Below are 13,949 nucleotides of genomic sequence, written 5' to 3'. Positions count from 1 at the left end.
ATTTATGGGAAGAAATGTATATAATGGATGTGAGAGACTTCAGTTTTGCTACCAGGAAAAAAAAAAAGTGCCAAGCCAATTTATACATTCCACATAAAAGTATTAGATTTAGTGCTGTTTGAGAACCTTGGAACATGCAGTGGTCCTAGGATCGGTGGTTGCCTCTGCGGCAGTGTAGATATGGCAGACTTTTGAACAAGATCTCTTATTTATATGCTAGCAAGGACAGGATCCAGTGTAGCTGTGTTTCATTTTATACAAAATTGGAGAGATCCAGTTGAATGCTACATTTGGCAAAGATAGAAGGAAAGAAACCTATGCTTGTGCATTTACTAAACTTGTAGGAAGATCTGCTTTTAGAAGAACTAAAGTACTGGGACAAATAGAATGGGAAGTGAAATGTAACAGGTTCTTTTTGACTGAGTATTAAAATACTGGAAGTTGACCTTTGGTGGAGCAGTGGATAAAGCATTGACCTGGAACACTGAGTTAGCTGGTTTGAAACCCTGCACTTGTCTGGTCAGGGCACATATGGGAGTTGATGCTTCCTGCTCTTCCCCTCTTTCTTCCTCTCTCTCTCTCTCTCTCTCTCTCTCCCCTCTCTAAAATGAATAAATTTAAAAAAATATTCGAAGCATCCTGAGATTGAAACTCATGTCTGTTACTATGAAAGGAGGCTGTGAGTTCTATGTTCATATACATTTGTGTTGTTTGAGTTGGAGTGGAACGTGAGAATTTTTATTTAATTTTTTAAAAAATTATCTTTATTGATTTTACAAAAAGAAGGTTGGGGACGAGAAGTAGTTGCTTCATTCTAGCTGTTCACTGGTTTGACCTGGCAATCCCAGGTTTCCTACCAGCCCCCTCAGCATTCCAGGTCACTGCTCTTATCAATTGCACCACCACAGGTCAGGTGGAACATGATAATGAAAGGCTGAGGCAATGAGTCCGGTACTCAAAGGGCCTCACCTTGGCTGTTGGCTGTGACTTGGAACTTTCTATACTGTGGTGTACCATAAACAAAAAGCTGACATGTAACGTGCTGGAGGCTTGAGTGTCATTAAGGGAGAATCACTGGCCTCTGGAGAGAAAGAAACTAATTGCTAGCAAGTTAGGAAGTTGAGAGATTTTACCTTGCTTAAGCCATCTGTGTCACAGAACCAAAACAAACAGCCTGCCTGATATGAGAGACTGCTAATTAATTTCATTCCTGCCTCATACTAAGATGGATCATCATTCCCCTTTGTCAAACAGGTTTGTTACTGGTAACACTGAGCTGTGAGCATCACCCTGTGTTGTGCTGGAGATAAATCAACCAACATTAGTTTATTCAAAACTTGGAGGCAGAAAAGTAGTATAATTTTAGTATTTGAATATTTTTCACTAATGCTGACAAATATGTACTAAAATAATCTTACTATTATTTTATTAATCTTAAAATATTAAAATTCTAATATTAAAATTATTTTAATAATATTAAAATAATCTTACTATTATTATAGTCCTAGCTGGGTTGCTCAGTGGATAAAACATCTCTGCACATCAAGGTTGTGGGTTTGATCTTGGGTCAGGGTACCTACAAGAGGTGATCACTAAGTGGAGCAGCGAGTTGGTGCTTCTCTTTCCCTTTTTCCCTCTCTCTCTCTTCCTCTCTTTCCTTTCTTCTCTCTCTTTTCTTCCCTCTCTCTCCTGTCTCTCCCTCCCTACCCCCTTCTCTTTCAAAGCAATAGAAAAATTTTTTTTAAATATATACTTTAAAATCTCTTACTAAAAATATGTATTTTAGCTTGACCAGGTGGTGGCGCAGTGGATAGAGCATTGGACTGTGAAGCGGAGGACCCAGGTTTGAAACCCTGAGGTCATCAGCTTGAGCGTGGGGTCATAGACATGACCCCATGGTCGCTGGGTTTCGCTGGCCTGAAACCCAAGGTCACTGGCTTGAGCTCAAGGTTGCTGGCTTGATTGAGAAAGGGGTCACTTACTCGGCTGTAGCCCCCCAGTCAGACACATATGAGAAAGCAGTCAGTGAACAGTTAATGTGCTGCAATGAAGAGTTGATGTTTCTCATCTCTCTCCCTTTTGGTCTCTCCCTATCTGTCCCTCTCTCTGTCTCTGTAACACGTGCACACACACACACACACATACACACGCATATTTTTTTTATAAATTTTTTAAAATTTTTTATTCATTTTAGAGAGGAGAGGGAGAGAGAGAAGAGAGACAGAAGGAGGGAGGAGCTGGAAGCATCAACTCCCATATGTGCCTTGACCAGGCAAGCCCAGGGTTTTGAACCGGCGACCTCAGCATTTCCAGGTCGATGCTTTATCCACTGCGCCACCACAGGTCAAGCCACACGCATATTTTTGTGGTATAGTGATAAATTTAGCTTGTGACTGCTTTGGGGATATCTTTTTTTTTTTTTTTTTACAGAGAGAAAGAGAGTCAGAGAGAGGGATAGATAGGGACAGACAGGAATGGAGAGAGATGAGAAGCATCAATCAGCAGTTTTTCGTTGCAACACCTTAGTTGTTCATTGATTGCTTTCTCATATGTGCCTTGACCGTGGGCCTTCAGAAAATTGAGTAACCCCTTGCTCGAGCCAGCGACCTTGGGTCAAAGCTGGTGAGCTTTGCTCAAACCAGATGAGCCCATGCTCAAGCTGGCGACCTCGGGGTCTGGAACCTGGGTCCTATCCACTGCACCATCGCCTGGTCAGGCAGCTTTGGGGATATCTTGAAGCCCCCCAAAACATGCTTATTCATGCTTCTCTGCAAGGATATTTATTTGAAAAATTGGGGATGTGTTATGTTTGCTTAGATCAGGGATGGCGAACTATACCTCCTGGGCTAAATCTGGCTTGCTGCCTGTTTATGGCCTATGAGGAAAAAAAAAAAACAACTTATTTTTTTACATGAAAATCATATGAAATTCAAATTTTAGTGTCCATAAAGTTTTTTGGAACACAGCCATCCTATTTCTTTGGCTTTTGCATGCTACAACTGCAGAGTTGTGTTGTTAGACAATGTATGGTCCGCAAAAACTACACTCTGGCTCTTGACAGAAAAAGCGTTTGGGCCCTGACCTAGATAAATCCGGGGCGGGGTGTGTGTGTGTGTGGGGGGGGCGTCATGTGAAATGTGCATACTGCAAGATATAAGCTTGTATAATAAACAGTTTTTTACTTCACTGTTCATAGTCCATTTTAAAAGACTATTTTCTTTGGAGCAAATCCAGTTTTCATGGGATTTGTCTTGTTTGGCTTTGGCATCAAAAGACTGGAGGTTTATCTTGTGAGCTTCATACCCCCCTAGTGGTTTGCTGTGGGGTTTACTTAACAAAAATTTAAAATATCAATATTAAAACGGCCAAAGATTACTTTGTTTCATTATCCCGTCAGAGGTCAAATGTCGCCTAGACCTAGGCAGATGCTGACAGGTAACTCATGGCTTAGGCAAGCATAGCCACGTCAGCGCTCATTTCTATTCCCATTTCTGCAGCCCAACGAACTGAGACGAGACTAAGGCTCGGAGGGGTGCGTCCCCTGCCCCACCACTCAATCTCCGGATAAAGCAGCACGTCTGTCACTCCACTGGGGGTTCATCCTCCCGTACTGCGGCGCCCTCTATACCGCACAAGTGGGAGGAACCAACAGGGGCGGGGAAAAAGGAGGGGTCAGCCTCAACAGCCAATCGGGGCTCGCTTGGCCTCATGTCCGGGCCGGACAAGGAAGACCGGAGTCAGTGATGACGCTGCTCGCGTCCAGCTCAGAGTGGCGCTGTGTGGGTTCCGCTGGTGTTTGTTGGGTTTCTCGCTGGCTCCCTGGTTCTCCAGGAAGTCCGGGAGCACAGTCCCAGAAGCATGGGGCGACACTGGGGGCCCGCCATGAGGGTAGCCGAGCAGGTGGGCTGCGTGGTGAGCGCCTCCCGGTCCGGGCAGCCTGAGGCGGATTCGTGGAGCTGCAGCGGGGTGATCTTGAGCCGCAGCCCCGGCCTTGTGCTGTGCCACGGGGGCATCTTCACCCCTTTTCTGCGGGCCGGCAGTGGAGCACTTACTGCGGCCGGCGCCGCCTTCCTGCCCGGCGACAGTTGCTGCGATGACCTGCGGCTGCACGTGCAGTGGGGCCCAACGGCTGGAAGTCCCGCAGGCTGCGCGGAGCGGGGCCGCCCCGGGTTGTGCACACCCCATTGCGCGGCCTTGAAGCCGAGTCCCCCGGCCGGACACCACGGGCGGCCCCTGCTGCCCCCACACCCTGCGGAGCTGCTGCTGCTGCTGAGCTGCCCGGCGTTCCAGGCCCACTTCGCGCGCCTCTTTGGAAGCGAGGCGGCCGAACAGTGGCGCTTCGCGAGAGCGGCGCCGGACGACGAAGTGTCGGAGGACGAGGAGGAGGATCAGCTGAGAGCACTGGGCTGGTTCGCGCTGCTGCGTGTGAAGCACGGCCGGGAGGAGGAGGCGGACGAGTGCGGGCCGGCCGCGGCCGTGGCGCCTCTCGGGGCCGTACCTAAGGGCGCGCCGCTGCTGGCCTGCGGCACCCCGTTCGGGTCCTTCTGCCCGGATATCTTTCTCAATACGCTCAGCCGCGGTGTGCTCAGTAACGCGGCGGGCCCGCTACTGCTCACCGATGCGCGCTGCCTGCCCGGCACCGAGGGCGGCGGCGTGTTCGCGGTGCGACCAGGCGGGGAGCTGGTGGCGCTGGTGGTGGCGCCCCTCTGCTGGAAGGCCCGGGAGTGGGTGGGCCTAACGCTACTCTGTGCGGCTGCACCTCTCCTCCGCGCCGCCCGTGCCGCGCTCGGCCGCCTGAGCCCCGGCGCCGCTTCCCTGGCCGCCCTCCTGCCGCCCGAGGTGGGTGCCCCGTGGGGCTTGCCCCTCCGAGACTCCGGGCCCCCGTGGGCAGCCGCGGCCGTGCTGGTGGAGTGTGGCACCGTCTGGGGCTCCGGAGTGGTCGTGGCGCCTCGTCTCCTGGTGACCTGCCGGCATGTTGCCCCCCGTGAGACGGCCAGAGTCCTGGTGCGCCCCACCACTCCCAAGTAAGGCCCATAAGTGTGGTCTTATTCTATCCCCTCATCAGGTCTCAGGTATTAAACCTCAGGATTATAGACCTTTCTGCGTCATGCTGATGATTTGGGACCCTCCCCTCATCCTTGGCACCCAGAATCCCAGTGTAGGGGTTTATGGGCCTCCTGGCAGGGGCTGAATGGGGCTTGGGCAAGATGCCAAACAACTGTGAATTTTGAAACTATGAAGTGCACCTGCACCCCTGCCTGGGCATCTCTGACCTCCCTCCCCCATTCTGGTTTCCTTCCGGGCAAGTTGTTTCTCTCATACCCCTGCACCCACACACCACTAGGTCCTTTGAATGGAGACTTTCTAACCCTGTCCCCCAGTTCCCTGAAGGTGGTAGTGACTATCCTAGCAGCCCAGGATGCTGTTCTCCCGGGATAATGAGTTGGGCCTGTTCGTCTTATTTATCTTGTAGACCTGGGGTAGTCAACCTTTTTATACCTACCGCCCACTTTTGTATCTCTGTTAGTAGTAAAATTTTCTAACCGCCCACTGGTTCCACAGTAATGGTGATTTATAAAGTAGGGAAGTAACTTTACTTTATAAAATTAAGAAAGCAGAGTTACAGCAAGTTAAAGCATATAATAATAATTACTTACCAAGTACTTTATGTCGGATTTTCGCTAAGTTTGGCAGAATAAGTCTTTATAAAACAACTTACTATAGTTAAATCTATCTTTTTATTTATACTTTGGTTGCTCCACTACCGCCCACCATGAAAGCTGGAACGCCCACTAGTGGGTGGTAGGGACCAGGTTGACTACCACTGTTGTAGACCTTAACCAGAGCTTCCCATCTGGATCAAAATTATAGATGCAGGATTCCACCTAATTAGAATGTGGGAGTGAGGCCCAGGCAGATAGATTTTGAACAATCTTAGGATGATCCTGGTATGCATCCGGGTTGGGACTTGAAACAGTCATTGTTTCCTCTCTGCAGGGAAAAGCACTCTTGCCCTCCTTCCACTTGCTTTGTCAGTGGGGACAGTGGCCTTAGCTTCCTGGCTTGATTTTCTAGTACATGTTCTTTATATTTCCTCTGTAGTTTAGGTGCTTAACTTAGGCCAAAGCAAAGCACTATAGCACTTTGGTGTTAATGTCTGATGTTCTTCCGTACTTGGCTCAATGCAGCCCAAGCCTTTTAAAATCCTTCTACTGAATTTTCAGGGTTAACCCAACCTGGCTTTGCCATAGAGGTTACCCACTAGTGACCGACAGGATAACCAAGGCTGATGAGAATTTCCCTGTCTGTGTGGTCCCAGATACCTTACCCCCCATCCCCACTCTTGCTTCTAAGAAAACCACCACGTCTACCAGAAGCTATCTCTTCGGAGTGTGTGTGCAGCAGGAAGCCCCTTTGAGATCTCGGGCAAGTCACAATCTGTCTAAGCTGTCTTGCCTTGAGTTGCCATTTACAGTCAGAACAGAGCCTGGCACATAGTAAGTGCTATAGAAGTGCTAACATTTATGTAAACGAGGACCTAGAGGGATGAAATCCTATCATGCATGCCCAACCAATTGACAGGATTGTCCATATAAAATGAATCAGTGAAGAAAAACGCTGGGTATGTTTGCTCTGATGCCTACCGCTTATTATCTGATGTTGGGAAAGTTACTCAACCTCTCAGGCTCTCAAATGCACCATCTAAAAAGGAGATAATATCAGCGCCTAGTTCATAGGGATGCTGTGAGGGTTGAATGAATGATACCCACAGAGCACGAGACTAGGCCTGGCCCACAGTGCTCACTAGGTGTCAGGTGTTTATGACCATGGTGAGGTGCAAGAAGCTTTGCAATTGGTAACGCATGTTTGGAAATACCACAGAACAGTTAAATGACACAGAGTTTCTGGCCTACTTGGTTTCAGGGTTGACACCAGATCTTTTGACTCCCCAAGTCCATGACTTTTACTGTCTCTCATGCCCTTGCTTCCTCCCAACACTAAAAGGTCAGAAAGCTAGCCTGTCATTTTGTTTCCCTTGCTTGCAGGAGTGCCAAGATCTGGGGACATGTGGTGTTTGCCACTCAGGAGACATCTCCATATGACATAGCAGTGGTGAGCCTGGAGGAAGAACTAAAGGGTGTCCACATGCCTGTGCCCACTAAGCATTTCCACGAAGGTAAAGGACAGAGGGGCCCTCTGATTTGCGGTGGACCTTAGGAAGGAAAGTCAGTGTTGGACACTTACACCCTGCAGGTCAGGGAGCCAGTCCTTCAGGCCAACTCCCTTCTCACCTCTGCTGGACTAGTAAGTGAGGGTGACATTAGACTGGCACAAAATTATCCTGGTCACAGTGCTTTGGCCAGGGATGTTCTTGGAGGCTTCCCTTCTTGTGCCCAGCATGCCCAAGGTGCTTGGAGGCAGGTCAAATCCCTGGCGAAGGATAAGGCACACCTCTGTCCTACAGCCCTATGGCAGCGTAGCATGGAGGTGCAGACTTACAGTCTCCTTATAATGCTGCAGGCTGGTCAGAGAGGTGTTCTTTGAAGGTTGCAGTGGCATAATTTGAGTAAAGGGCTTTGTGATGTTGCCACAGAAGTACTAGCAGTCTCCCTTTGTGCATGCAGTGTGATACAACCACGAAGAGCACAAGCTGTCTGGGCTGGCATCTCTTCTGTCATGTACTAGCCCTGTGTCCTTGGACAGGCACCTTAATGCTCACTGCCTCAGTTTCCACATCTGTAAATGGAGATAGCTTCCTACTCCTGAGTGTTGTGAGGCATGGATGAGATGTCGCCTGCAAAGCGCTCAGCCCCACGCCCCATGTGTTCAGACACTTGGTAAAGGGAGATTTGGAGTCATCATCACCATTTTTTTCACCAAGAGACTTTTTAGTCCCAGGAGGAGATGGATGTTATTTTTTTTTTTTTTTTTTTTTTTACGTTTTTTTGAAGCTGGAAACAGGGAGAGACAGTCAGACAGACTCCCGCATGCGCCCGACCGGGATCCACCCGGCACGCCCACCATGGGGCCACGCTCTGCCCACCAGGGGGCGATGCTCTGCCCATCCTGGGCGTCGCCATGTTGCGACCAGAGCCACTCTAGCGCCTGGGGCAGAGGCCACAGAGCCATCCCCAGCGCCCGGGCCATCTTTGCTCCAATGGAGCCTTGGCTGCGGGAGGGGAAGAGAGAGACAGAGAGGAAAGCGCGGCGGAGGGGTGGAGAAGCAAATGGGCGCTTCTCCTATGTGCCCTGGCCGGGAATTGAACCCGGGTCCTCCGCACGCTAGGCCGACGCTCTACCGCTGAGCCAACCGGCCAGGGCCGATGGATGTTATTTTTATAAGCATTTATTGAGCTCTTAGGTGGTAGGAACTCCAAAACATGACTGTCCAGTCTAGCAGGGGACAGGGCGTTTGGGAACAGCTTGAGGCTGAGAGGTGGTTGAGCAGGTGCAGTGTGGGAGCTGGCAGAGCTCCCAGCTCTTCCTGTAGGGACCTAGGGAGGCTCTCTGAAGGTAGACGTATCTGAGCAAAACCTTGAAGGGCAGAGTGTTGGGGATATTGGAGAGGGAGGGATGGGGTTAGGGGGTTAGGGAGGATGAATCCCGCCAGACAGAGGAGGAGGCTTTGCAGCTGCATTCTTCCCTTTGGCAGGCGAGGCTGTCAGTGTGGTGGGCTTCGGCGTATTTGGCTGGGCTTGCGGGCCCTCAGTGACCTCAGGCATCCTGTCAGCTGTGGTACAGGTGGATGACACAGCAGTGATGCTGCAGACCACGTGTGCTGTGCATGGCGGCTCCAGTGGGGGACCCCTCTTCTCCACCTGCTCAGGGGACCTCCTGGGTAAGCAGCTCTTTGGGCCTCTCCCAGCCTTCCCCTTGTCAGAGCCTCAGCCCCACCTAGTGAGTACTTGGTGTCCTCCTCTCTCCGGGAAGATGGTGTCATTATGCCCAGGAAGTAGTAAGCCAAGGTTTTCAGGCCATTCTGCTCCCGAAGGTGGGAAGGGACAGATGCTACACTGTGAGGGAAGACATCTGATCTGGTTTCTAGTTCCTTCTCTGCTACTAAGCCACAGTGCGACCTTAGGTAACTCACCTAATCTCATTCAGTCTGTGAAACTCAGGAGTTGGATTAGTTCAAACTCCAAAGCTTACAGAGGCTGGGCAAATAAAGGGAATGAGTGCGTGAGTGAAGACAGTAGGGAGTGGAGGGTCAAGGATGAACCGGGGTGAACACCACTCAACTCTAACACAGTGTTGCCATATTGTGGAGGAATGTGAGCTAACGGCCTGATCTCCCGTGTTTTCACAAGAAGCTGTGGATCTTTTTTTTTTTTACATGTGATTGATTGTTAAATCTTTCATTTTTTAAATTTTGGTAACTCGGGTTTTTTTTTAAGGTTTATTTGTTTATTTATTTTTTAAAAGGCCAACATGAATACATATGGATACCTCCAACTGCCCAGCTGTCGTCAGCTTACAGGGCTCATGTGTGCTTCCTTCTCTCTAATCTCTGCTTTTAACCATTGCGAGAGACCGTGTTCTTGCTAGCTACAATAAATTTACTTATTTCTTCAAGCATAGTGTACAAATAAAGTCAGTAAACCATGATTTTTAAAAAATATATACAGATAAGTGCATACAGAAATAAATATTTATGTGTATATGTACATGAGTTAATATAAATACATATATCCCAGCTCTGACTGCTGTGACACCCCCAGTTGCAATGAGCACACTGAAAGCCCAGATCTTGGTTTCTAAGAGCCACTGTCTAATAAACGGAAATGGGAACTGGTTGATACCAGGAAGGGGGCAGGGAAAATCTAAGATGAATTTGGTACACTTTGTGGTGCTGGCAAGTGGGGAAATGCTAACAACAACAATGAAATGATGGTGCATATCAAATATTGAAAGAACCAAGAGCCAACTTGAAGGAGTTCCCATTGGAACAATTTGAGCAACAAAACAAATAGCAGTATTGGATTATAACCCAAGGAAAACAGTGAATATCCATGTGTCCACAAGCTATAAATAAATAACCAAATAAAATTTTAAATGGAGATAAGCAGCAGCTCCTTCTTTCTTTTTTTTTTTTTTTTTTTTTTGGTATTTTTTGGAAGTTGGAAACAGGGAGGCAGTCAGACTCCCACATGCACCCGACCAGGATCCAACTGGCATGCCCACCAGGGGGCGATGCTCTGCCCATCTGGGGTGTCGCTCTGTTACAACCAGAGCCATTCTAGCGCCTGAGGCAGAGGCCACAGAGCCATCCTCAGCGCCCAGGGCCAACTTTGCTCCAGTGGAGCCTTGGCTGCGGGAGGGGAAGAGAGAGAGAGGAAGGAGAGGGGGAGGGGTGGAGAAGCAGATGGGCGCTTCTACTGTGTGCCCTGGCCGGGAATCGAGCCTGGGACTCCTGCACGCCAGGCCGATGCTCTACCACTGAGCCAACCAGCCAGAGCCTTTTTAATTTTTTAATTTTATTTTTTCTTACAGAGACAGAGAGAGTCAGAGAGAGGGATAGACAGAGACATACAGATAGGAACGGAGAGAGATGAGAAGCATCAATCATTGGTTTTTCGTTGTAACACCTTAGTTGTTCATTGATTGCTTTCTCATATGTGCCTTGACCATGGGTCTTCAGCAGACTGAGTAACCCCTTGCTCGAGCCAGCAACCTTGGGTCCAAGCTGGCGAGCTTTGCTCAAAGCAGATGAGCCCACGCTCAAGCTGGCGACCTCGGGGTCTAGAACCTGGGCCCTTCGCATCCCAGTCCGACGCTCTACCCACTGCGCCACCACCTGGTCAGGCTATAACCTCAATCTTATCCTGAGAAAACAACAGGTAAACCCATATTGAGGGACATTCTATAAAATAACTGACCTGTACTCTTCAAAATGTCAAGGCCATGAAAGATAAGGAAAGACTGTGGAACTGGCCCAGGTTGGAGGAGACTTAGGAGACATGACAACTGAATGCCGTGTGGGATACCGGATTGCATCTGAGAACAGAAAAGGAGCATGAATGGAAACATTGGTGCAATCCAGCTGAGTTCTCTGCTTTAGTTAACGACATTGGTGAATTTGTTGGTTTTGATCAATGTTTTATGGTGACATAAGATATTAACAGAAGGGAAAGCTACATGAAGGATACACGGGAACTCTACAGTTTTGGTAAGGCTTCTGTAAGTCTAAAATTGTCTGAATACATGCATACACGTGTGCACTAAGCAGGCCAAACAAAATGTGTCTGTGGGTTTATTCATTTATTCATCCACTCAACAAGTATTTATGAGTGTGTCCTCTGTGCTGGGCACTGTCCTAGGTCTCGGGAGGCTGCATGAACAAGACTATAAGCCCTGCCCTTGTAGACCTGACACCAGTTGGAGAGAAAGATAACGAAATAAGTGAAACATAGAGTGTGTTAGATACTGATAGTGTTAAGGAGAAAGTTAAGGCAGGAAGGGGGACGGGTTTGGGGAGCTGGTGTCCATAGAAGAAAGCCTGGCATCTGTTACTAAGAGGAGGCTTTAAGTCCCCACTAGGCCTAGAGCCTCCCTTTCCATCCTGTGGTGTCCTGGCTCATATTCTCTTTTCCTTTCTGACTCAACAGGCATTGTTGCCAGTAACACCAGGGACAAGAACACGGGGGCCACCTACCCGCACCTGAACTTCAGCATTCCCATCACGGTGCTCCAGCCGGCCCTGCAGCAGTACAGTCAGACAGGTGACTTGGCCGGCCTCCGAGAGCTGGACCACACCGCGGAGCCAGTGAGGGTGGTGTGGCGGCTGCAGCGGCCCCTGGCAGAGGCCCTGCGGAGCAAGCTCTGAGTCTGTGTCACCCTCTGCAGAGAAGAGCGACCATTTTATGCCATGGGAAGTGCTAAGGTGATGATAGTCCTTGGATCCTCACATGGTACACCCCAGCTGGGCAGCCTCACCATCACCACCACCTTGTTTGGCTCTGGAGTCTGGATCAAACTCCTCGGCCCTATGGGGCTTCAAGCTGGTAGCCCATTTTGGGGTAATTTCTCAGCGCCCACCTCGCTCAGTCTCCTGGCACTAGACTCAGCTCTGTTATTCCCCATCTGGAGAGCCCAGCACAGCTGTACAACAGTCCTGGTCCTGGCGGACACACTGGTTGGCAGGCAGGCCCAGCCCAGGTCTCAAGTTTGTTCCCTGTGTCCTGACGGCCATTGGCCACCTGGAGCAGCTGCTTTGCTGGGGCTTCGGCTCCTCTGCTGTCTGTCAGAGTGACCTGACAGAGCATGGGTGCTTCCTCAGAAGACCTCAGCAGACAGCCTGCTCTGAAGACCAGAGACAAAGGGAGGGAGCGTGTTCCTGTTGGGCCAGACCTCTAGGGAGGCAGAGGCTCCACAAGTCAGTACTCCTGGGTCTTCATTGTTCGGTGTTACTGACCACGGGGCCACTCTGATGCAGTGCCTTAACTTTCCAGTTCGTACAGTGGGACTTGGGGATCTTGGTGGGGTTTGGGAATAACCAGGACCTATAGGAGGACCACCATACTTGTATGAATCAGATTCTTTTTCTTCCCCCCCCCTTTTTTTTGAGAGTTGAATTGGGAATAAGCAAGCCCCACTTTCTCAGCAGAGTTTGACCTCATAGGATATTCTCATGACAAACTGGTCCTTCTACTGCCTCTGGCCCCTGGAAATTTAGACAAAAGTCCTTTGTTAGGCAAGGAGCCCTCAAGTTCAGTTGCAAAACTATGGGCTCTGTTGAGTGAGTAGGAAGAGAGGAGTGATGTGGGGTGAACGGCCTCAGAAAGGGCACAACAGAGATTGCACAAGACCTTCCCTCTCTTGGATCAAGGTGTCCTCTGGTTGCCAAGGTGTTGAATGGCAGTCTGACATCTTCCCTGATCTTTGTGGTTTGGGGTTGGTCTTTGGAGATGGGACACCAGCTCTGATAGGCTGTGTCCCAAGCCTGGTGTAGGGCCACTACACACTGTTCTATCCTCCCTCTTGGCTTCTGGTTTGTGCTGTGATTTTTAGAGTCCTGCCCAGGGGTCCCCAAACTACGGCCCACGGGCCACATGTGGCCCCCTGAGGCCATTATTCTGCCCCCACCGCACTTCCGGAAGGGGCACCTCTTTCATTGGTGGTCAGTGAGAGGAGCATAGTTCCCACTGAAATACTGGTCAGTTGATTTAAATTTACTTGTTCCCGTTTTGTTTTTTTACTTTAAAATAAGATATATGCAGTGTGCATAGGGATTTGTTCATAGTTTTTTTTATAGTCCGGCCCTTCAACAGTCTGAGGGACAGTGAACTGGCCCCCTGTGTAAAAAGTTTGGGGACCTCTGGCCCTGCCCTTGTACCCTGCCCATTGGAATCCTCTTTATCTTTGGCTCAGAGCTTCCAAGAAATCTTCCTTGACCTTCCCACGCCCCAGGGCAGGCTGCAGCACTCTGCTCACTGCTGTCCCCCACATGGCCAGGGCATGGGCCCCGTAAATTTCTGATGTTTGACTCACAGTTGACACTCTCCTGTACCTGCTCAGTGACCTCTGGCCCCCTTAGGAATGATGCCCGGCTGAGGGGTTTCCTGTCTTTAAGGTCAGGGGACAGCTCCTTGGCTTTACTAGCTGTGTGAATTTGCCCAAGTTCTTAGCCTGGGAGCCTGTTTGTTTGCTCATCGATGAAATGGAGATAAATAAAACTTACCTTGGAGGACCTATGTGAAAAATAAATTTGAGAAGTCATCCAAAGTAGTTTGTTTTCAGTAAACATTAGCTCTTATCTTTTTAGACTACTGGTAGGATTGTTACATCAGAAATGTATCATTCTGGTTGCCAGGGCTGAGTGGAGGGGTGAATAGGGAGTGATGTCCTGGAGTTAGATAATGGTGATGGTTACACAACTATCACATCAACTGAATTATACACTTTATAAGAGTGAGCTTTATGGTAAGCAAATATATTTTTTAAAGATTTTA

General features: G+C 49.3%; 1 protein-coding gene across 3 annotated transcripts; it reads left to right on the top strand.

Annotated features, from left to right (window-relative positions):
* Positions 1–3,736: 3,736 nt before the first annotated feature.
* TYSND1 (trypsin like peroxisomal matrix peptidase 1) lies at positions 3,737–13,716 on the top strand. Of its 3 annotated transcripts, none has more exons than XM_066349609.1 (4): positions 3,737–5,024; positions 7,047–7,177; positions 8,732–8,839; positions 11,607–13,716. In XM_066349609.1, the coding sequence occupies exons 1-4, from the start codon at positions 3,859–3,861 to the stop codon at positions 11,822–11,824; spliced, it is 1,623 nt and encodes a 540-aa protein (XP_066205706.1). In that variant the 5' UTR covers positions 3,737–3,858; the 3' UTR covers positions 11,825–13,716. The 3 variants fall into 3 exon arrangements, with proteins under 3 accessions (XP_066205706.1, XP_066205705.1, XP_066205707.1); XM_066349608.1 differs by having other exon boundaries at positions 8,654–8,839; XM_066349610.1 differs by lacking the exon at positions 8,732–8,839.
* The last annotated feature ends 233 nt before the right edge of the window (positions 13,717–13,949 follow it).

This window comes from Saccopteryx leptura, chromosome 9 (assembly GCF_036850995.1).
Source record: "Saccopteryx leptura isolate mSacLep1 chromosome 9, mSacLep1_pri_phased_curated, whole genome shotgun sequence".
Lineage (NCBI taxonomy): Eukaryota > Metazoa > Chordata > Mammalia > Chiroptera > Emballonuridae > Saccopteryx > Saccopteryx leptura.
Note: the sequence above shows the minus strand (reverse complement) of the source record. Positions and strands in the feature narration are given on the sequence as shown.